Source organism: Typopeltis vanoorti, chromosome 7 (assembly GCF_054136105.1).
Source record: "Typopeltis vanoorti isolate ZY-2024b chromosome 7, IOZ_Tvanoo_1.0, whole genome shotgun sequence".
Taxonomy (NCBI): Eukaryota; Metazoa; Arthropoda; class Arachnida; order Uropygi; family Thelyphonidae; genus Typopeltis; species Typopeltis vanoorti.
The window spans coordinates 102,158,277-102,181,269 of record NC_143555.1 but is presented as its reverse complement, the minus strand read 5'-3'; the positions used below and the strand labels follow the sequence as shown (position 1 = coordinate 102,181,269).

Genomic DNA, 22,993 nt, shown 5'->3' with positions numbered 1-22,993 from the left:
ATATCTTTACCAAATTTTTTAAATCTTACACCTTTCTACATTGAACTGGTAGCCTCACTTATTTTCTCATTCACTCACTCTATTCAAGTCCACTTGCAAGGTTATAACATCCATTATACTACTAATAGTTCTTCCCAGCTTTGTATCATCTTGCAGACAACTTCATATCATCATCATCATCCAAGCCTTTTCAGTATCATATATAAACAATGACAGCCTCAGAACAGATCCTTGAGTCACCACTAGTGACCTTCCTCTTCTGGGATATTGCTCCTACTCCTTTCAAACTTGGCTCACTCTGAGACTTGTATATCAGCGAACACTCTGGAACATTCCCTCAAGACACATGGTGATATACCATCAAGCTCTATAGCCTTATTGGCATCAAGTTTACTGAATTTCTCATATATCTCCTGTTCACTCGCCATCAGTGGTGCCTCCTTTTTCACTGCTGTCAAGTTTTAAACATATTCTGTAAAACCTTAGCTGTAGCCTCTTCAATGGTTATCATTCTACTATATTCACTAACCAATATCATCCTTCCAGAATGATTCTTTCTTTTACTAGCCATTTATCAAAAGAACTCCCTAGGATTTTTGTTTTGGCCAGATTAGACAACTGCTGCTCATATCCTTACTAAATGAGTCACCTTTCTCATCTGCTCTTTGTACTCCTCATGAAACTGACTATTGTCACTTTTCTTGTGCTGTCTCCATAATATCCCCTTCTTCCAAACTGCCCTCCTGATTTAATATGTTGTAATTCTTTCTGGAAAAAGATTATAATATAGTCTGTATTAAATTCGTCTTCTTATCAAATAGTTTTAATGATTCTTTCATTAAAAAAAAGCATGTAACAGTTATGGAATTTCTGCGTTTGCTAATGTAGAAGAAATAACTTGCACTGCTATTCCTTGTGTACAAGGCATTTCTGAATGTATTGCAAAAATTTTAAAACCACTGAAAAATTTTGTTATCTTTCTTGCTTCTGCAAAGAATAAGCTTTCACCTGGTTTTCCGGAATGTCTACCAGATTCCACGCTCTTGCAACTTATCTTATTTTGGACAAACTGGAAGATCTCTGTTTTTATTCATCTAGAAGAACATAAGTTATCATCAAATTCTTAATATGTACCCTCAGAGGATGTACAGGATAACTAGTAACATCATTACTAACTTCCAATCAACAGTTTACTTCCAAATTAATCTGTTATCTGCCAATATTCCAATATTATCAGATCTTATATTTCTGTCCTTTAAGGCACTTTTTACTGTACCTATTCATTTACATCTTAATCTTCCTCTGGGTCTTTTTCCTGGCAAAGAACATTTGTTTTGCTAATCTTTCCTCTGTCATTCTATTTAAGTGACCATACCAACTCAGATTAGCTCTCTAACACATTCCTGAATGCTATTGATGGCAAGTTCTTTCATAATATCCTCATTTTTAATGTGATACTGCTCATTCCACTAATCTTTTTCAGAACTCTTATCAGAGGTCTCCAGTCTTAGATCAAATGTTTTATTTCTAACCCAGCTCTCAGATCCATAAATTAAAATTGGTTTGAATACTGTCTTGTATACAGCTAATTTAGGGGTTTGACTAATTTCTTTCTTATTCCATATAAAATTATTCAGCTGACTTCTTACTATACCAGCTTTACTAAATCTGTTTTTGTATTTCCATATTTAATTTACCATGTTCACTAAAAATTGTGCCTAAATGGTTGAAATGTTTTACTTGTTCTATAGGTTCACCATTCAGGATACAATTGAGGTTTTCAATGTTTCTGCCTATTTTCATTGTCTTTGTTTTTTTAATGCTGATTTTCATATCAAATTGATTATAACAGTTATTCAATTTAGGCAGGAAATCTTACAAACTTGTGCTGGATTTATTCAGAAGTATAACATCAACTTCATGAAGTAAAGAGCTAAGATTAGCATCACCAATTTTGATATCAGATTGAATACAACTTCATAATCTGATTTTCAAACCATCTTCCTGTACCTCCTTCAATTCTAACTGCTGATTACAGTTTAAATAGAGACTATGTATTGCTTGATATAATGTTCCATATAAATGTAGTGTTTTGAAGAGTTGGATCAAAGAGTTAAATTCCAGATGGTTGGGGTTGAGCTCTCATCTATGAAAAGGGAAATAAAACAATGCGAGAGTTACAGAGGCATTTCCCTACTGAATGAACCTGTTAAGATTTATAGAAGTATTATACTTGAGAAATGGCTAAAAAATTGTGTAAGGAAAGCTTGATGAAGACCAAGCTGGATTCAGACCAAATAGAAGTTGTCAGAATCAGATTTTCACATTAAAATGAATAGTTGAGAAATCTTGAGAATATAACAAGGATTTGTAGATCTGGAAAAGGCATGTGACAAGGTGCTGAGAGGAAAGCTTTCCAAAACGCTACAGTTGCATTGTGTAAATGGGACATTATATTAAACAATACATAGTCTCCATTTATTATTATTATTATTGTTGTTGTTAAAGAGCCTGTAGCTCAGCGGAAGTGATGTTTACACTCCTCAGCGCTAAACCACCCAAAGTAAGAGCATCATGAGTTCGATTCTAGTCGCCGACTAGAGGAACTTTTTCTACGCCTTTTTTTTTACCAGTTCCCCGAGTTAGTCGATCTCTAGCACAGGTAGGTGAAATTTTTCTCCCTGGAAACTTGGATTTTTCGTCACATAAACTCAAGAAAATTGACCGTAGAATCCACACTATTTTCAGACATTAAGAACATTGTGTCAGGATTAGTTATCACGAAATGGTGGCACTTGTTAACCGTCTCTTTGTGTGCTGCTGAATTAGTGATAACCTTGAGCCAGCTATCTCTGATTGGCTACCAATGAGGAGTGAACTTCCCACTCAATCTCCAAAAGTTAGATAGGACTAAAACAGCCTCGCCTACTCCCTATACGGGAATAAAAAGGAGTTACCATATATTTTCGCGTATAATGCGAACTAGAAATTTTGTTTGAAAACTAATCCTAAAATGCCATGTCCACATATAATGCGATCTGTTAATCTTGTTCTTCCCTAACGTTATAAATAAAACAATACGAATTAACGAAAGAAATATTTATTTTAAAACAAAATGTCAAAATTCATTAAATTCTTCTTCATCTTTTGAGTCATCAAACATTTCATTTATAAATTCATCTATAGGCATTGCATCATCAGTGTAGCAGTTGTCGTTATCATGCTCTCCATTTTGTTGTGCGTCATCTTTGCTTTCGTATATGATGTCATCTTCAGATCCATCCATTGAATTACTTATTCCACATTTAAGAAATGAGCGTTGAATCATTTCAGATGGTATCGAATCCCAAGCTTCTTTAACCCAGCTGGTGACTAGGGTGATCTCAGGCTTCTGAAAATTTCCACCCTTTGTCATCTTCACCAAACCAGATGACATCCATTTTCTCCATTTTTTACGTAAGTGATCTTTAAATGGCTTATTCAAGCTGACATCAAGCGGCTGCAAAACAGAAGTTAGACCACCCAGTATGACTGCTAGGTCTGTACATAGCTCACGTGCTTTCTCTTTGCTTCCCTCCGTTAAATGCGCCCAGAACATATCCCAGACTAGCATGCTTTGTTGACATAACAAGCTTCCGACGTATGTTACATACTTGATCCAGCCACAATTGTACACCTTCTTCATCCATCCAACCTTTCTGATTGGCGCAAACAAAGACACCTGGTGGAAATTTCATATGCTTCGGAATCGTCTTCCTTTTAAATATCCCTGTCAGCTTTAATTTGGTTCTGTCTGCCATGCATGCTAGAACAATGGTAAAATGCGTTTTTTCATCTCTCGTTGTTTTTATGAGGACACTCTTTTCACCAATTGAGTTTACTGTTCGATTCCCAGGCATATCAAAGTACATGGGCATCTCATCCATATTGTCAATTTTGGAAAGTTCATATCCATGACACTTACGTAATTTTATGATAAATTTATGGAAGGACTGCACTTTTTCTTCAAGCTGCTTTGGTAACTTCTGCGCAGTTTTTGTTCGTTGTCGTAATGTTAATGCTTTGCTTTCCATAAATCTGTTGCACCACCCAGGCAAAGCAAGAAAAGATGAAATACCTGATGTGTCCTTGAATTTACGGTTCTTGAGTTGTAGAGCTCGAAAATGAATTGCATTTCTTGTTACTATAATGCCATCTTGTCATTGCATCAAAATCCATTCATTTAGCTCTTCTTCAAGTTTTGGAAAGGGTGCTACATCTCCACGACGGGCATGTTTTGTTTTCATGATTTTTTCAAGATTGTCTTTTTGCTTATGCCAAAGTCTAATATTACTCTCTGCTACTGTTGAACTCTGAATGGTCTTGTTACTTCGTTTCAGCAAGTCATTCAGATTTCAACAAGCACAACTCAGCAAACTGAATATTTAATAGTAGAAAGTACTTGCATTTAGTCAAAATCAAATAATATTGTGTCAAAGGTGTGAAATTATAAGATAATGAAATATAACACTTGAAATGTATCAGTTTATAGAATTGTAAAGAAATATGATAGATTGCAATTATATTGCGTTATTTAGATTTTTTTTAATGAACTATAAATCAAAAATTTAGTATTATACAGTGCAGCTGAAATTAACTGGAATATTCCACTGAATAAATGTAAGAATGGGTCCAAAGGTTTGGTACGTGTTAGTGTAAGTGCCTGAGGCTGCAAAATACTAGGAACAGGTGTGCGTGATAACTGTCCCGTGATTCCTGCCACAGAAAAATTGCTGACATCATCGGGGATCGAGACTAGCATAGCGCCGCACAGGAGTTTCAGGAGGAGATAGGGGGCTCCATGTGATGAATAATATAAGTGATTGCAGGAGGAGGAACTGGGCTTTTTTTCCCGGGATTTGAGGTCCTGAGGAGGTGGAATCGAGGTAACAGTTTCCAGGCAGAACAGCAGGTGAGGATGCGTGGCAGCGGGAAGTTTGAATCGGGCAGTCCTTGAACTACGAACGGAGTTCTAGCACAATGCAGCTAACGCTTTCATTACAAGCGGGTACTATGTCGTAAATGTTTCCGTAAAGGCCTCACATAACAAAGGTAGCCATTGTGCGGATAGAGGATAGCCACTTAGCAGGAATTTAACATCCCGTGTAATCCAAACAAGGAATCAAACCTCAGGTACTTCCACAACAGTATTAGCCAGCAGGCCCATTCCGTAATTGAGTGAAGGTAATGTAAACGTTTGTTATTTATGATTTGGGAGCCTGTATGTGTGTATGAAGAAATTTAGATGCAAGAAGCATGAAATGTCAGAACAGTGTTAACTAGTGAACTCTTAAGTGATTGCTCCAGTAGGCTATAGCAAGATATCGAGATTGTTTAAAAGAGTTTAACAGAATTGTAGAGACAGGAATTATGAGCCATAAATTAATGATAATTTATCTTAGTGTCCCCAGATTTATAGAGGGAATTGTTATGAGTGAATTTTGTTAATGAAGATTAAGGTTGGCAATTTACTAGATATAAAATTTGCATGCATTAGGCAGCCCTTGAAAGAGACAAGTTTCCTAACTTAGCTTTTATGTATAATTGTAATCTTAGCATGAGTGAATTTATATAATTGTATAGTGTATTTAAAGTTGTAAAATAAACATGTATTCTTTTTCCAAACTGAGTCTTGCCTGACAAAGAGCATCAACTCGCCACTCTAAAATTACGAACTTGTCGCAGGAGGGTAAAGTGAAGTTGAGAGATTTGGCCACGACTGACTGAGGGAGTTAGCTGGCAGTTATATATTTGGGTTATTGGAATTGTCTCACTGAATAGTGCATTTTATTATCATAGGGCATAGACTGGCACAGTCATTAATATATATAAATGTGTTTATGCCTAAAAAGGAGACAGGACCAGAAATCCAGGCCAGTACTTAGAGCTACAGCATAGTAAGTTTGATAGATACGATTTTAAGTGAATTTGCATAAATAACGACACAACACTACACCAAATTCTCTCATAGCAACACTGTTATTATGCTCTTCTGCAAACTGCACGACACGCAATTTAAATCCTGCTTCAAAAGATGAAAGTTTACATTTCTGTTGGCTCTAATATCCTGCCAAGGGCAGGATATTAGTACTACTTACATTACTGGCTTTATGCGCAGATATGATGCGAGTGGGTCAAGTAGATTTGGTTGCATAGGTAGTACATATTGTGTGTGCAAGTCTAATAAGAGGTTATATTTTTTAAGATCTGCATATAATGCCAACCCCTAACTTAATCATCATCATCATCATCATCATCAAATTCCTGCCATGTACCCTCAAGGGGGTGTACAGGATATGACAGTACTACATGAAAAAATTACATCATTACTAACTTCCTATCTACAATTTTCCTCCAAATCAGTCTGTTACGTGTCAAGACTCCAACATTATCAGATCTTATATTTCTATCGTCTAAGGCACTTTGTACCGTATCAATCCACCTATATCTTGGTCTTCCTCTGGGTCGTTTTCCTGCCAACATGGCAGAGAACACTTGTTTTGCTAATCTTTCCTCTCCCATTCTATTTAAGTGACCATACCATTAACGCATTCCTGGATGCTGACAATGTCAAGTTCTTTCCTAATATCCTCATTTTTAATATGATATTGCCATTGATGCCATCTGTTCCCACCTCTAATCTTTCTCAGGACTCTCATATCTGCGGTCTCTAGTCTTTGGTCAAGTGTTTTACTTCTGACCCAGCTCTCAGATCCATAAGTTAAAATTGGTTTGAACACAGTCTTGTATACAGCTAATTTAGTGTTCCGACTAATTTCTTTCTTATTCCATATGAATTTATTCAATTGACTTCCCACGATACCAGCTTTGCTGATTCTGTTGTCTATTTCTATATTTAGTTTACCATCTTCAGTAAAAATTGTGCCTAAGTAGCTGAAATGTTTTACTTGTTCCACAGGTTCTCCATTCACAACACAGTTGACATTTTCAATGATTCTGCCTATTTTCATTGTCTTTGTCTTTTTATTGCTGACCTTCATACCATATCTATTACAACAGCTATTCAATTTAGTCAGAGAATCTTGCAGACTTGTAGCGGATTTATTTAGAAGTATAACATCATCCGCATAAAGCAAAGAGCTGACATTAACATCTCCAATTTTGATATCAGGTTTAATACCACATTCCTTCATAATGTGATCCATATAGATAATGAATAACAGAGGGGATAATGTACATCCTTGTCTCACACCAGATTTAACATTAAACCATCTTCCTGTACTTCCTTCAATTCTAACTGCTAACTCACAACTCAAATAAAGACTAAGTATTGCTTGATATAATGCCCCATTGACACCATATAACTGCAGCGTATTGAATAGCTTCTCTCTTGGCACCTTGTCATATGCCTTTTCCAAATCGACAAAACTTAAATACAGATCTATGTTATATTCCCATGCTTTCTCGACTATTTGTCGTAAAGTGAAAATCTGATCCTGACAGCCTCTATTTGGCCTGAATGCAGCTTGTTCTTCACCAAGCTTTTCTTCCACAATTCTTCTCAACCGTTTCTCAAGTATACTTGCATAGATCTTGCCAGGAACACTCAGTAGGGAAATACCTCTGTAATTCTCACATTCAGTTTTATTTCCCTTTTTATATATGGGTACTATGAGAGCTCTACTCCAATCATCGGGAATTCGTCCCTCTGTCTAGGCTTTCTGAACTATGCAGTGCAGCCACTTTAAGACTCTTATACCACCATACTTCAGCATTTCTGGTCGAATATCATCTACTCCTGCTGCCTTTCCACATTTCACTCCTTTGATGGCTTTTTCTACTTCAAGTATGGATATGTATTCCTGACTGCATGCCTGGTCAGTGTTTTTTATCACTGTGCTGTCATCACTGCTTGTTTCATTTAGCAGTTTTTCAAAATAATTACTGCATACTTCAAGGATATCTTTTTCTCCTGTTTTCATTTCACCTTTATCATCTCTAATTCCTTTTACAGCACTCTTTCCTCCATTCCTAAGCTTCTTCAACAACCTCCAGAATATTTTGCCACCTTTTGATATTTATTTTCTATATTCTTGCCAAAGTCCTCCCATGACTTCTGTTTAGCTAGTTTTACACACTGTTTAGCTTTCTTACATTTGTCTCTGTATTCTGTAAGAGTAAAAGCTGACTTATTTGCCAGGAACTTTTGATATGCTTTCTTCTTTTCCTTCACTGCCTCTTTAACTTCCTGTGTCCACCAGGGAGTTCTGATTTTTTTATCTTTGCACACAACCTCACCACATGCCTCTCTGGCAGAATCAATCAATGTTTCCTTCAGAGTTTGCCACTGAATCTCCAAGGTTTGATTCCTGTTCTCAAACTCTTTCATTTTCTTTTCAATAATATTTCTGTATTTTAGTCTACAGTTTACATCTGAGAGCTGCTCAACTTTTATTCGCTTTAAAACTTTCTTACGTGTTATTCTTTTCAATATGAAATTCAATTTTATCCTGCTCAAGACTAAATAGTGATCACTTCCAATTTCAAATCCTCTGTACACTCTGGTGTCCTGCACCAGGGAGAAAACATCACTATCAACAATAACATAGTCAATGAGACTTTTCTTATTCCTAGCCTCTTCTCTCCATGTGAATTTGTGCACATTTTTATGTTGGAACATGGTGTTAGTAATAACCAGTTCATGTCCTGAGCAGAAATCCAACAGATATTTGCCATTATTATTTGCTTTGCTCTTTTCTCCAAATTTTCCCAAAATATTTTTGTATGTCTCACAATCATTTCCTACTCTACTATTTAGATCCCCAACAAGGACCAACTTTTCCTTTTTCATTGTGTCAGTTGCTTTTTCTAAAGCCTCAAAAAATTCCTCCACTTCTACCTTAGCAGAACCTTCTGTGGGACCATAGGCACAAATAAGTCTCATTGTCCAGTTCCCCATTCTCATATTTGCCCACATTACTCTACTTGAGACTGACTGCCATTCAAGAAGATTAGCCTCGTATTTTGTGTTGAATACTATGGCTACTCCTTCTTTTCCTTGATTGTTATTGCCTGAATATAACATTTTGTATTTATTGCTCAGAAAGATCTCACCAGTTTTGGTCTTTTTTGTTTCAGTCACCCCTATTTTGTCGATCTGGTACTTATCTAATTCCTCAGCTAGCTCCATTTCTTTGCCATTCAGGCTTCTTACGTCGATAGTACCGATCTTTAACTCTGGTGATGTTGAGTTGGGGTTTGTTTTCAGATTTGTTCCAGTAGCTGACTTTTCGCTGTTCGCCCTGGTTCCCTGGCGAAAACAATGGGGGCCTTGTTTAACCGGGCGACGCCCCAGCCGGCATGAAATTTTGTCATGTTGTACCATGATTTTTTATTTTGGTTTAACCAATAAGAATACAATTTGGTCGGCTAAATCCCAAATTGCCAGCCCATCCTTTAATGGCCAGCCGGTTAGCATATCCGGCTGGCCATTTAAGCTGTAAGTTGTCTGCAGTTAGAAATGAGGTTGGTATAGAAAGATGGTTTGCTGTTAAATCAGATGTTCAACCAGGGTGCACATTATCTCCACTGCTGTTCATTATCTATATGGATCACAATGGTATTAAATCTAATATCAAAATTGGTGACATTAAGTTACTTGAATATAAAGAGCTAATAAGCTTCATTTCGGCAACAAAAACATTATTTAGATTAAGGGGATATTAAATCCCACATTGTTTTAAAACTGAATAAGAAACTCAAAGATTGGAATCGGAGAGTTTCTTGCCGAATATAGTAATCTATAAAATATCGGCGTCCGCTAAATGCAAGTGACCCTAACACGTAGTGCAATACCGAAAATCTCGCAGCAAAGTCGGTAAAGTTCTGATTGCTATTCTTAGGTATTTTCCATAATGTGAAAACACATTTCCTAGGAAATGTATGCTGTTATTACATTATGGTGGGGGAGGTCACTACCCAGACCAGTTTCAGCCTTTTTTTGAGGCTTCATCAGTGAGTAGCTAGCCAAGTTAATTATTATTATTATTATTATTGTTCCGGGAAACTGCAAGGAGTCGACAGACTCATCGAGGGAGGCCCTAACATCATGTCAAGAACAACTATTCAACATTCACACAGTATCTATCATACCTTGCCTTGAACTCATTCACGGTCGTAGCACCCACAACAGACTCTGGAAGCTTATTCCACTCATTTACCACTCTCCAAGTAAAGAACCTAGCTCTAACACCTTTGTCAACCACGCTCTTGCCCAGCTTCCATGCATGGCCCCTAGTCCTCCCACCACCAGTCATATTTTCAAAAATATCTTCTGGATCAATCTTATAAAAACCCTTCAGTAATTTGAATGTCTCAATCATATCACCATCACCTTCGCCTATCGTTCAATTTCTGCAACCCACAAATCTTCAACTTATTCTCATAAGGTTCATTCCACAGACCTGCTATCATCTTGGTCACTCGTCTCTGGACCCTCTCCACTTTCTCCCCATCACAAAGAAACCCTGGTGCCCATAGCTGGGCACAGAAGTCCAGATGGGGTCTTATCAAGGCTCGATACAGAGGAACAACAACTTGTTCGTCTCTGCATGTTAAAGTATTTTTCAGAAGCCAAGTGATTTGGTGAGCTGTTTTAGTTACTTTTGCAATGTGCCCCCTAAACTTCAACTCCCTATCCACCAACACTCCCAAATCCCTGGCCTCATCAATCTCCTGGAGTATGGTTCCACCAATGCGATATACTGCTGCTATTCTTTTCACCCCAAAGTGTATAACCTTACATTTTGCCACATTAAATTGACATCCATTTTTCCTAGCCCAGTCCTCCAAACTATCCAAATCATCCTGTAAAATTTTGACATCCTGTGCACTCACAATTGCTCTACCCAACTTTGCATCATCAGCAAACAAGTGAACACTTCCTCTCAGATCCTTTCCAATATCATTGATGAACAAATTGAAAAGCAGTGGTCCAAGAACAGAGCCCTGTGGCACTCCACTAGTCACAAGACGTCTTTTAGACTCCACTCCTGAATAAACCACTCTTTGATATCTCTCCTTCAACCACCCTCTTATCCATCTCACCAACCCTATATCTATACCCATCTGCTCCAGTTTACTGATTAGGGTTCCATGTGGTATCCTATCAAAGGCCTTGGCAAGGTCCAGTAGTATCACTGTAAACCCATTACCCCTATCCAGTTCAGCTGTCACTGTGTTATATAACGTGAGCAAGTTACTGAGGCATGATCTACCTTTCACAAAACCATGTTGTCCCCCATACAATATCCCATTTTCATCTATCCAATCCTGTATTCTTTTCTTGACTAATTTCTCTAAGACCTTGACAATGATTTCTGATATGCTAATCGGTCGGTAATTTACAAAGCAGTCTTGGAACCACCTTTATGCAGTGGAACTATTTTCCCCTCTTTCCACTCGCTCGGGACTAACCCAGACCCGAGACTCAAATTAAACAAAATGGTCAAGGGTACTGACAATTCTTTAGCTGCTTCTCGTACAACACGAGCTGGTATACCATCCAATCCCACAGATGTATTGACATTGAGGTTATGCAATAGACTCACCTCCACTTCATTAACCACAATTCCCGTATAATCTACTGGTTTATTCGTTTCTGCAATGTCACCACCTGGATGATATACTTTTGCAAAGTGCTCACTCAGTAACTCAACTATCTCAACTGATTCAGTTACCTCCCTACCAACGGCATTCTTTAAAATCAATCTGCCATGTACATTTTTCCTTTTACTTGCTACATATCTAAAAAACTGTTTAGGATTCTCTTTAGCCTGCATGGCCAATGTTCTTTCATAATCCTTTTTTGCTTTTCTTACCACACTCGTCACCCTTCTGGCCTGCGCTTTTTACCGTTCATGTGCCTGCCGGTCACCCTTCTCCTTAAATTCCCTCCATAGTTGTTTTTTTTTGCAACTCAAGCTTAATGGTGTTATTCATCCATTTAACCCCTACTTGATTTATTATTCGGAATCTAGGTATACAGTCAGCCATTGCTTCATGCTAGCACTTCTTAACTACCTCCCATGCACTATCAACTTCTAGTCCTTGTAGTTGTACATGCCATGACACTGAACCAATCAAACTCCTAAGCTTGTCATACTTTCCAGCCCGATAATTCCACATGTACCCTGTCTTAATTGAAAATTCTACACCTTTAGCCACCTCCCAAGTTAAGATCCTATGATCACTCTCACCGATTGGTGGCAATGTGGTCATATTTGTTACAGCCAAATCCTCAGATGTAATTACTAGGTCAAGCACTCTCTGAGCCCTAGTATTTTCCATTACATGCTGTCGCAGATAGTTATCCCTTAATAACCGCATAAAATCCAGTTCCTTCCTCCCGTGTGTCCTCTCCTCACTCCAATCAATGCGACCATAGTTGAAATCTCCCATAATAATCACCCTCCTTCCACCCATTTCTTCTATTTGCTTGTGCATACTGTCACCACCATCTTTTCCATCACCTGGTCTATAGCAGCACCCAATTGTATATTTAGTTCTGCTAGCCACAATCTCACACCAAATGGCCTCAAATGTGCTCTTTTCTCTATCCTGCAATTCAACTTCTATTCTCCTTGGCTGGAGCTCATCAGCTATCATCAACAATACTCCTTCCCCCATTTTATTCTCTCTGTCATTCCTGAACACACTATACCCATCACATTCAATCCCACTAGTTATATCATCTACAGTCAGCCATGTTTCACTAATACCTATAACCTGTGGTCTGGAAGTGCCAACCATGGCCAAAAACTCTTCCTTCTTGTTCCTAATACTCCTAGTATTAGTGTACATGAATTTAAGACCCCCATTAGCCCCAACCCTACCTTGATGCCTTATATTAACTATCCCACTCAGATTTGTTGTCCTTATTTGCTCTGGCATATTATATTCATTCTTACATTCAACTGCCTCCATAAGGACCGTATCTCTACTCCCCCCCCTTAACAAATCTAGTTTCCCTGAATTTGCACATCCACTACATTCAGCAACACTTTCTCAAGTCTTCTTACACAGTAACCATTCAAATGCAAGCCATCCATCTTATATAGATCCTTTCGCCCATCAAACTCACTCCACACATCCACAAATTCCACACCACTCGTCATACATAACCCACGCATAAAGTCATTCGCAATTATAGCCCTCCTTTTAAACATTTCACTGTCATACCGTGGCAAAAGACTAATCATTCTAACTCTCTCACTCTTTTCTTTTGCTACCTCAAATTCATTCAGGTCTTCTATCATTTCCATTTTATCTCCTTTCAAATCATTCGTACCTGCCACGACAATCATTTCTTTCACCCTTTCCTTTTGCTCTCTAATAGACTCAGTTACGTCCTTTATGGTCGCACCAGGTTGGTACGATTTTGTCAAATCCTCTACTAACACACCTCGTACTAACGAGTCTCCATACAGCACTCTATCCTTCATTTTTTTCATGTTCACATTCATACGTCTATTTTTCCTGTCATACCTTTTATTATTGGTTGGTTCATTCAGTCTACTTTTGTTCATGCACTCTAGCTGCTGTTTTGCTCTTTCTATCGCACTATTCAACAAAGCGATCTCACTCAATGCATCTATCTCATCTTTTTTGTTCTCTGAGAAACCATTTATACTATCATTCACACTCTCACAATTTTCATGTACAACCTTGCCGTTTCTTGTCATATCCCTATTTCCTTCATTCTGAAGGTTGACAAAAATATCACACTCACGATCCGAAATACACTTCAATTCCTCATTCTCCCTACATTTTCTACACACATTCAATCCTTTATTATCATCTAACCACACTCCGACCGCACTCCGCAAAGCGTACATTTCACAGCTAGTACACTGACTCATTTCTTTTATGCTACTGTTCTTTGATAACAATGGCGAACCTTCATTACTGGCCGCCATTTTCCTTCGCACAGGTGCCATACTTATTTGCAACGTGTTTTGTCAAATTATACGTTAGAACACACCAAAAATAGACGCACTAAAATACAAGGCAAACAAAACAAAACTACACAATATTAAGTAATTTGTATCGATAACTGAAAATGATACTTACCTTATCTGTAGCTTTCACGAACACTACACATTACGAATTCATCTAGTGGCGACTTCCCGACATAGATTATGTTATAAAACACTTTAGTACACTAACCACGCTAATAAAGCTCCAATAATATACCAAAATTACACACTTAAGTCCATTAAATTGAATCCAAAACATCAATAAATCAACAAAAAACACAAATCTCTCAGGAGCTCTCCGATAGCACGTCCGTTCACCAGCTAGCCTCGACACCAATGCATAAAGAGCTAATTAGCTTCATTTCGGCAACAAAAACATTATTTAAATTAAGGGGATATTAAATCCCACATTGTTTTAAAACTTTGCTGCGAGATTTCCGGTATTGCACTACGTGTTAGGGTCACTTGCATTTAGCGGACGCTAGTGGTCGCCGATATTTTATAGTTTACTATATTTGGCAAGAAACTCTCTGATTCCAATCTTTGAGTTTCTTATTCGGTTTTAAAACAATGTGGGATTTAATATCCCCTTAATTTAAATAATGTTTTTGTTGCCGAAATGAAGCTTATTAGCTCTTTATATTTAAGTAACTTAATGGTTGCACCTGTTTGGAAACTCGTATAGCAGAGTATAAGTTTTATTCGCTATATACTTTGGTATTAACTTGGTCTAGCTATTCACTGATGAAGCCTCAAAAAAGGCTGAAACCGGTCTGGGTAGTGACCTCCCCACCATAATGTAATAACAGCATACATTTCCTAGGAAATTTTACATTATGGAAAATACCTAAGAATAGCAATCAGAACTTTACCGACTTTGCTGCGAGATTTCCGATATTGCACTACATGTTAGGGTCACTTGCATTTAGCGGACGCTAGTGGTCGCCGATATTTTATAGTTTGCTATATTCAGCAAGAAACTCTCTGATTTCAATCTTTGAGTTTCTTATTCGGTTTTAAAACAATGTGGGATTTAATATCTCCTTAATTTAAATAATAGTGACATTAATTTTAACTCTTTAATTTATGCAGATGATGTTATACTTCTGAATAGATCCAGTGCATGTTTGCAAGATCCACTTGACTAAATTGAATAACTATTGTAATAAATTTGGTATGAAAATCAGCAATAAAAAGACAAATAAAGAAAATAGGCAGAAATACTGAAAACATCAACTGTATCCTGAATGGTGAACCTATAGAACAGGGGGTTAGCGAACCGGAGTAAATTACCCCAAATGGGGTAAAAATGAAATTCTTGGGGGTAATGAGGACTCAATAGACATAAATAAAATTATATAAAAAGCGCATTCCTTGTTATGACAGAAATTTTTATTCTGGCAACACTGCATCTGGCCAATGTAATATACGTGTTTAGGAGATGTCACGCCATGTTGAACTCCAAACAATTTGGTTGCTAAGGCGTTGTCAAGCGGCTAAACAGATATTATTTGTCCGTTGTCTATTACCCACTTTAATCTTATTTTTTGACATATGTGTTTTTGCTTTGTTTAAGTCGATTTAAGTAGTTTAATTTATTTCAATAGTTCTATTTTAAGTGTAAGATTTTCATTTATTTTAGTTTTATTTTAGCCATATTTTAGTTTTATGTTAGTTCGATAATTTGATTAATATATTTTCTCCTTGCTCGATTAATTTTCGATGGTCAATAAAATAATTAAATACTGCCTTCATCTTGAGAACATGTCTTGGTGCCACGTTTACCAATTAAATTATTGTAAATTTAAATGAACTTTAAAAAACTTAAATTCAATCACTGTCTTTTTTACCCTTCAGATGACATCAACTAGAAAAAGAATATACCAAGAAGAGTTCCTCATTTATGGGTTTACACAAATAGAAGACAAAGGAATAATGAAAACACAGTGTGTTTTCTGTTTGAAAGTACTGACTGCAGAATCTTTCAAAAAGAGTCGATTGAAGAAACACTTGGATAATTTGCACCTGCATCTGTCTTCCAAGCTGCTTGAATACTTTGTAAATTTGAAAATGTCTGTCAAAAGACAAAGACTGGATAGCAACTTGAGAGGTACATTCGATTAACGTTCAGCATCAAAGGCTAGCTTTGAAGTGGCCTGGTTGATTGTCCGAAACAAGAAACCATATACTGTTGGTGAGGAATTGGTTAAACCAGCAGCTTTGAAAATGGCAGAGATTGTGTGGTCAGAAAGAAACCATGAAACTAAATTCAGTGCCCTTGTCTGCAAAAGTTGTGAAAGAAAGAATTTCTATTTTAGCAGAAAATGTGAGGGAACAAGTTATTTCTTCAATAAAAGAGAGTAAATGCTTTGCTATTCAGCTTAATGAGACTACAGATGTCAGTAGTAATTCGCAGTTGATGGCGTATGTTTGCTACAAAAGTTTTCATGCAATTGAAAAGGAATTTTAATTGTTGTTTTGTTCTCCTCTCGAGTTGTGATCTCGTGGAATTGACGTATTCAATAAAGTTAATGAATACTTTACTAACGTTAATTTAAAGTGGGAAGACTGCATTGCTGTGTCTGTTAATGGAGCTCCAGCTATGTTGGGTCATATAAGTGGTTTTTCGGCTTTGGTGAGAGAGAATAATCCAAAAATTGAAGTTAACCACTGTATGATCCATCGTCAGGCACTGCTTGTGAAACATTTGGAACCTGCACTGGAAGCTGTCATGCATGATGTTATCAAGGTTGTCAATGTTGTCAAAGGACATGCACTAAACACGCGACTATTTCGTGAATTATGTAAAGATGGTGAGGCTGAATATACAGACCTACTTTATCATACAGAAGTGAGGTGGCTCTCACGTGGAAATGTTCTAAATCGAGTGTGTGCTCTCAAAACTGACCTTGAAATTTTTATGGTTGATCAAAAGCATGTTCTCGCAGATAAGTTTTCAAACTCCTCCTGGGTTGCACATCTCACATATTTAGCTGATATGTGAATGCATTGAACAAAGAATTGCAAGGAAAAAACATCAATATAATTTCAGCCAGAGAAAAGATTTCAGCGTTTGGATCAAAGCTTTTATATTGGAGACAGAAAGCAGAACAAAACAAGATATCTGCCTTTTCAAAGTTAGCTTTGTTTTTGGAAGATTGTGAAAATATTAGTTTGACAACATCAAGGATACAATTATAAGGCATCTTACCAAACTCAAAGAGCAGTTCTCTGATTACTTTCCAGATCTTGATTCACATACTGTCAGTTGGGTTGTAGATCCCTTTAAATGTGAAATTGCTGATGTACCAGAAGAGCCTCAAGGGTTGGCAGAGGCACTTCTTGAACTTCGATCCAATAGTGAAGCACGTATTGAATTTGAAAACAAAGCAGATCTGTCATATTTTTGAATGTCAGTAGCTGCAAAGGCTTTCAAAATTGCACATGAGGAGGCAGTCATAAAGTTGCTGCCTTTTGCGACAACCTACCTTTGCAAACAAGGATTTTTATTATTATTATTATTTGACACCTCCAGTGAGTCCAAAGGCTCATCAAGGGAGGGCACCTGCTCTACAGCTGTCTCCACCACTCAATCCACCAACTGACTGCAACTACACCAACGCCATCTACCGCTGACTACCACCACTTTTTTCCACAGACAATCACAAATTCCATGCCCAATACGGGATTCAAACCCACAGCCTTTAAAGTGGCTGGAGAGGAGAGACGCTAACCACTCGGTCAGCCAGGCCTCCACTCTAGTAAGCATGACAACAAAGCAGAGAAATCGATTGGACCCCGGAGACAGTATTCAAATTGCTCTGACATCAAAATGCCCCAATTTTGATGTTATTGTATCAAAAATGAAACATCATTTCTCCAAAACCTGAAGTGAAAAAGTTTTCAAAGAAATCCTTTTGTTTCATAATGAGGATGTTAATTTATTTTATCGCATTTATTTTATACTTTTTATATTTATAATTCTATTCTCCGTATAAATAGATTCAATAAACCTTTTGAATTTAAATAATCTATGATTTTCTCCCTTTGAAATCAATGGGATAACATCGGTGTAAATAAATATATTTTGGGGTAATAGGTAAAAAAGTTCCCTGACCCCTGCTATAGAACAAGTAAAACATTTCTGCTATTTAGGCACAGATTTTGGTGAAGATGGCAAATTAAATATGGAAATAGACAGCAGGATTAGTAAAGCTGTTATGGTAGAAAGTCAACTGAATAAATTGATATGAAATAAGAGAGAGATTACTCAAAACACTAAACTAGCTGTATGTAAGACAGTGTTCAAACCAATTTTAACTTATGGATCTGAGAGCTTAGAATTGCAACACATGATAAGACTGGAGACCACAGATGTAAGTTCTGAGAAAGATCAGTCAAGTGAACATGTGATATCAATGGTAGTGTTCTATTAAAAATGAGGATATTATGAAAGAGCTTGACATTGTTAGCATTCAGGAATATGTTAGTAGAACTAATCTCAGGTGGTATGATCATATAAACAGAAATGGGAGAGGAAAGATTAGCAAAATAAGTATTCTTTGCTAGGTTGGCAGGAAAAAGACCCATACAAAGATCAAGACATAGGTGGACTGATACAGTGAAAAGCCTTAGAAGATGGAAGATTTCTGTGCTTTAATTCTGCAGTACAGAATTAAAGAACAGAAATTGATGAAACTTTCAACTCAGTTTCATAGATGCCTTGGAAACTGAGTTGAAAGTTCTACAAATAAGTTTTAACATGAGTTTTCCTCCAGTTTTATAGTTTATTATTATGCCAACTCATAGTATTCCAATATTGAAATAACTTATTTTTACAATTTTGGGGCAAATGAAGTATGAAGACAATTTCATTCTCCTTATTTCAGATACTTCTGGCAATTCATAAACATACATGCTAGCTCATTTCTGATTCTATAACAAGACCTACTGATACTGATACCACTTCTCAGATATGACTACCTCCCCTGTGGCCATTCCTCTCTATTATGACTGATATTACACCCCCCTTCCAGATCTAATTGTTGCTTCCTCATCACATCCCTGACCATCTCAATCCTTTTTTGTACACTCGCATCCATTTTTGTATTCATTATCCACATTTTGATATTGTAGTGCGACCTTATTACTTGATTCCAGTTTCATATTGGTTTTGCAGTAATTTTCAAAAAGTAAAATATTTACATTTAGATGTTGTTCAAGTTAATGCCTGCCTTTATTTGAGTTTTCAGATGTAAGTAATGATGATTTATTCAGTACTGTAAATATAGTTTTTTTACAACTTCATCTTATTTTTCCAGGGATATATTGTCAAGTGGGATATTCAGAAACAAGTATGGGATTACGTATTTGGTCGCGATGGAGTTAATGTAAGTTTTTTTTTGTTCACTGTGTGTTTAGAAAGTTGCTTTTATTTGTATGCTTTGTTTTCATAAATCACTCTTAATTTTAATAGGTTAATTTTGGAGAGACATGTCTTATTATCACAGAGCCCTATTTTAATTTCACCTCCATTCAAGAAACAATGACAGAAATGCTGTTTGAAGATTTCCAGTTTCACTCCATTCTTAGATTAAATGGTATTGTTCTCATTTTCTCTTTTATTATTTATGTAAAAATAATTTTATAACATACATGACAGATTTTACTGATCTTTATCTAAAATATATATGAATGTTGCTTTTTAGAATAAAATGTAGATTTCATTAAATTTAACCTCCCTGCTGGCCAATGTGAATGAAATAGTGACTTCTTATCAATGTTATTCAATGGGTGTTAGAGCTTTGTATCCAGATTTAGCTGAACGTCTATAGATGTCGTGGCCGGCTGGGGGAGTTAAGATAACTGTTATTTGAAAATGTGTTTGAGAAGTCAAACTTTCAAGTAAAGAATTTGCCTATGATTTTTATATTTGATCTATATGCACAAATATTCATGGATACTATGTGCATGAATTCCTCTTATTTACTTCATTTCAGGATGAATCATGTATTGAGATGGTTTCAAAATAAGACTAACTTGATTTCTGATTATCCCATATGTGTTCATAACCTTCAAGAAAAGTGGTAAACCCATAGACAGTGATTTGAAAAATTTTCTCAGTCAGACAGATATTTCATCTAGTCAGATATCAGCTATGGTGGAGTATGACTATCACTTATTATATCATAGTCTCATATGTTTGCTCAATTATTTGTTTCTTGTGATGTAACAATAACTGAAAAAAAAAAAATTGAAACATTTATGAGATACATTTTAGCAAAAATTACTTTTAGTGGCTTCTAGCAAAGTATGTTTTCTTATGGATATTATTTCTGGGAAAACTCCCATGTTACTCCTCTTAACAAACTATTATATTCACGACTATTTGCCTGCTTCTGTTTAGGAGTGCCCCAGTTTAAATGCCATTGGCTCTTTTCTCACGGATTCTTAGGGCATTGTAGATGTATATTTATCAATAAATATATGTTGCATAGAGGACAAGAAATTTGCACATACCTTTTTCTGGATGTTGTGGCTCTTCTTCTTTCACGTTGTCCAAACTACTGTGTGTGTGTGTGGGGGGGGGATTTTGGCAAGTGGGAGAATTGAAATAACAAATGGAAAAAACTCGGGTTTTTTGAATAACATATATATACGTATATATTATAAAGGATGGGCAGAGCGTTTTTATATTTATATAAGGTGGGAAAAGGTGAAAGGGGTTGAAAACAGCAACTGATTTTTAGAGGGGTTGAAGCGACCCCTTCCCCCCCTCAAATTTGGGGCAGTCTCATGCAATCAAATTTGTTGAGGTTTGTTTGTTTCTTAGGCTGAGGCTGATTCCATGAAAAGCCTTTCGTATTTGAATTTACTACAGTGTATTATCATGGCTTTCTTCCACCATATTCTATGGCAGGTATCCAGCATGTGATCTGCAAGACCAGAGTGGCTGTACTGGTGAAACCAGATGTAGTCCTTGTGTTCTGAAATTCTGATATTGAGACCAAAACAAAGCTACCAAAAACTAACATGCCCAGTAAAGAAATTAAAGCTCTACTAAAATTAAAGAAAGACAAGAAAATAATAATCACCAAAGCGAATAAAGGGAATGCCACAGTATTGCTTAACCAAAAAGATTACACAAGTAAGCTGAATGCTTTATTGTTAGATCAGGCTACTTACCTCCCTATCGAGTACTATCCCACCAACTTACAAATTAGAAAACTCCACAGGCTCCTTAAGAAGGTCACTTCTTGGCCTGTGGAAGTCACTAACAAATTAAAACCATTTAACTCCCCCCCCCTCGTATTTATGGACTCCCAAAAATACATAAAGAAAATGTGCCATTACGTCCCATAGTGGATGGCATTGCTTCCCCCACATACAAACTAGCTAAACATTTGGCCAAAGCTCTCACACACACTATACTGGCAACACACCTTCACACATAAAAAACACAGCCCACTTCAAAGCCAGCATAGAAAACCTTACACTCAAACAGACTTACATAATGGTCAGCTTTGATGTCTCCTCCTTATTCACAAATGTCCCACTCAAAGAATCCTTAAGAGCTAATCCAAGCTAAATTTCCTCCCGATATCACAGCCCTATTTCAGTTCACAATGAACTCAGGCTATTTCGTTTGGCAGAGAAAATTCTACAAACAAATAGAGGGGACAGCCATGGGTTCACCACTCTCCTCACCCTTGGCAAATTTCTTTATGGAGACCTTTGAAGAAAAAGCCTTAGCCTCTGCCCCACAAAAACCAACCATATGGCTTTGCTATGTTGATGATGTGTTTGTTATTTGTCCACATGGCTCTGATGCTCCTTTCCTTCCTAACACACTTAAACAACCAACATCCTAGAATCAAATTCACCCTGGAAGAAGAAAAAAACAACTGCCTTCCTTTCTTAGACACACTAGTCACCCACCAGCCTGATGGAACCTTGGTTTCCCCAGTCTATAGAAAACCCACCAATACAGGCAGATACATTCACCAACAACCCCCCCCCCTCACAACAATATGGAGTCATTAAGACACTACACAACAGGGCTAAACTTATCAGTTCAAATGACAATGCCCTAACCACAGAACTAAACCACATTCTCAGCCAATGGCTACTCCTCAAAAAATCCAAAAAAATATTGAAGCCAATAAACCACACCACCACCCCCTCCCACCCTCACAAAAAGGATTACTCTAAATCCATCACCATACCATATATCCGAAGCACCTCGGAGAAAATTACAAAAATCTTAAAAAAAACATGACTTAACTTCTTGTTACAGAATATATAAAAAATTGGCACCACTTATCCACTCTACTAAAGACCAACCTCTTCCACCCCCCCGACCTACCTGGTATATACCAGGTCCCTTGCAGCTGTAAGCTGTCCTACTTTGGCCAGACAGACAGGACAGCTAATATCAGAATTTCAGAACACAAGGACTACATCCGGTTTCACCAGTACAGCCCACTAGAGGACACCATCAGAACTTTTAGGAGAAAGAATAGCTTCCTGCTTTGTCCTCATTCACTGTTTGTTGTGCTCATGTGCAGGTATCTTGTTTTTAAGTTCCTGTGAAAATGACAACATGACATTGGCAAAATATTGGAAGTGTATTAAAATTTATTTTAATGTATCCTAGTATACGTTGTAATTTCCTTAAGCTATTTAGTAAAAAAAAAATAAAACAGTTTGAATCGTGCAACATTGCATATTAAGACCATGTTTGAATTAATTGTAATGCAAACATGGTCTTAATATGCGATGAAAATATTAACAGCTTATCAAGAGAAATTTAAAAAATTCTATTATCTGTTAATTTTCAGTGTGATGCCCATGTGAGGTTAATAGCATAATTTGATCAAGTAATTAACTTTATTTACACCAGTTTTTTCTTTCCTTTTGCAGATTTATCAGAATCCCCTAATTGGACCTACTCTCTG

General features: G+C 36.9%; 1 protein-coding gene across 1 annotated transcript in view; it reads left to right on the top strand.

The window, feature by feature from the left end:
- The window catches only part of Arp6 (Actin-related protein 6), a 213,155-nt gene that overhangs the window by 47,312 nt on the left and 142,850 nt on the right, over window positions 1-22,993 (top strand). The window contains exons 3-4 of the mRNA XM_090396053.1: window positions 19,358-19,426; window positions 19,513-19,636. Of these exons, the coding sequence (XP_090252179.1) occupies window positions 19,358-19,426; window positions 19,513-19,636 (193 nt within the window). The remainder of the gene's footprint in view (window positions 1-19,357; window positions 19,427-19,512; window positions 19,637-22,993) is intronic.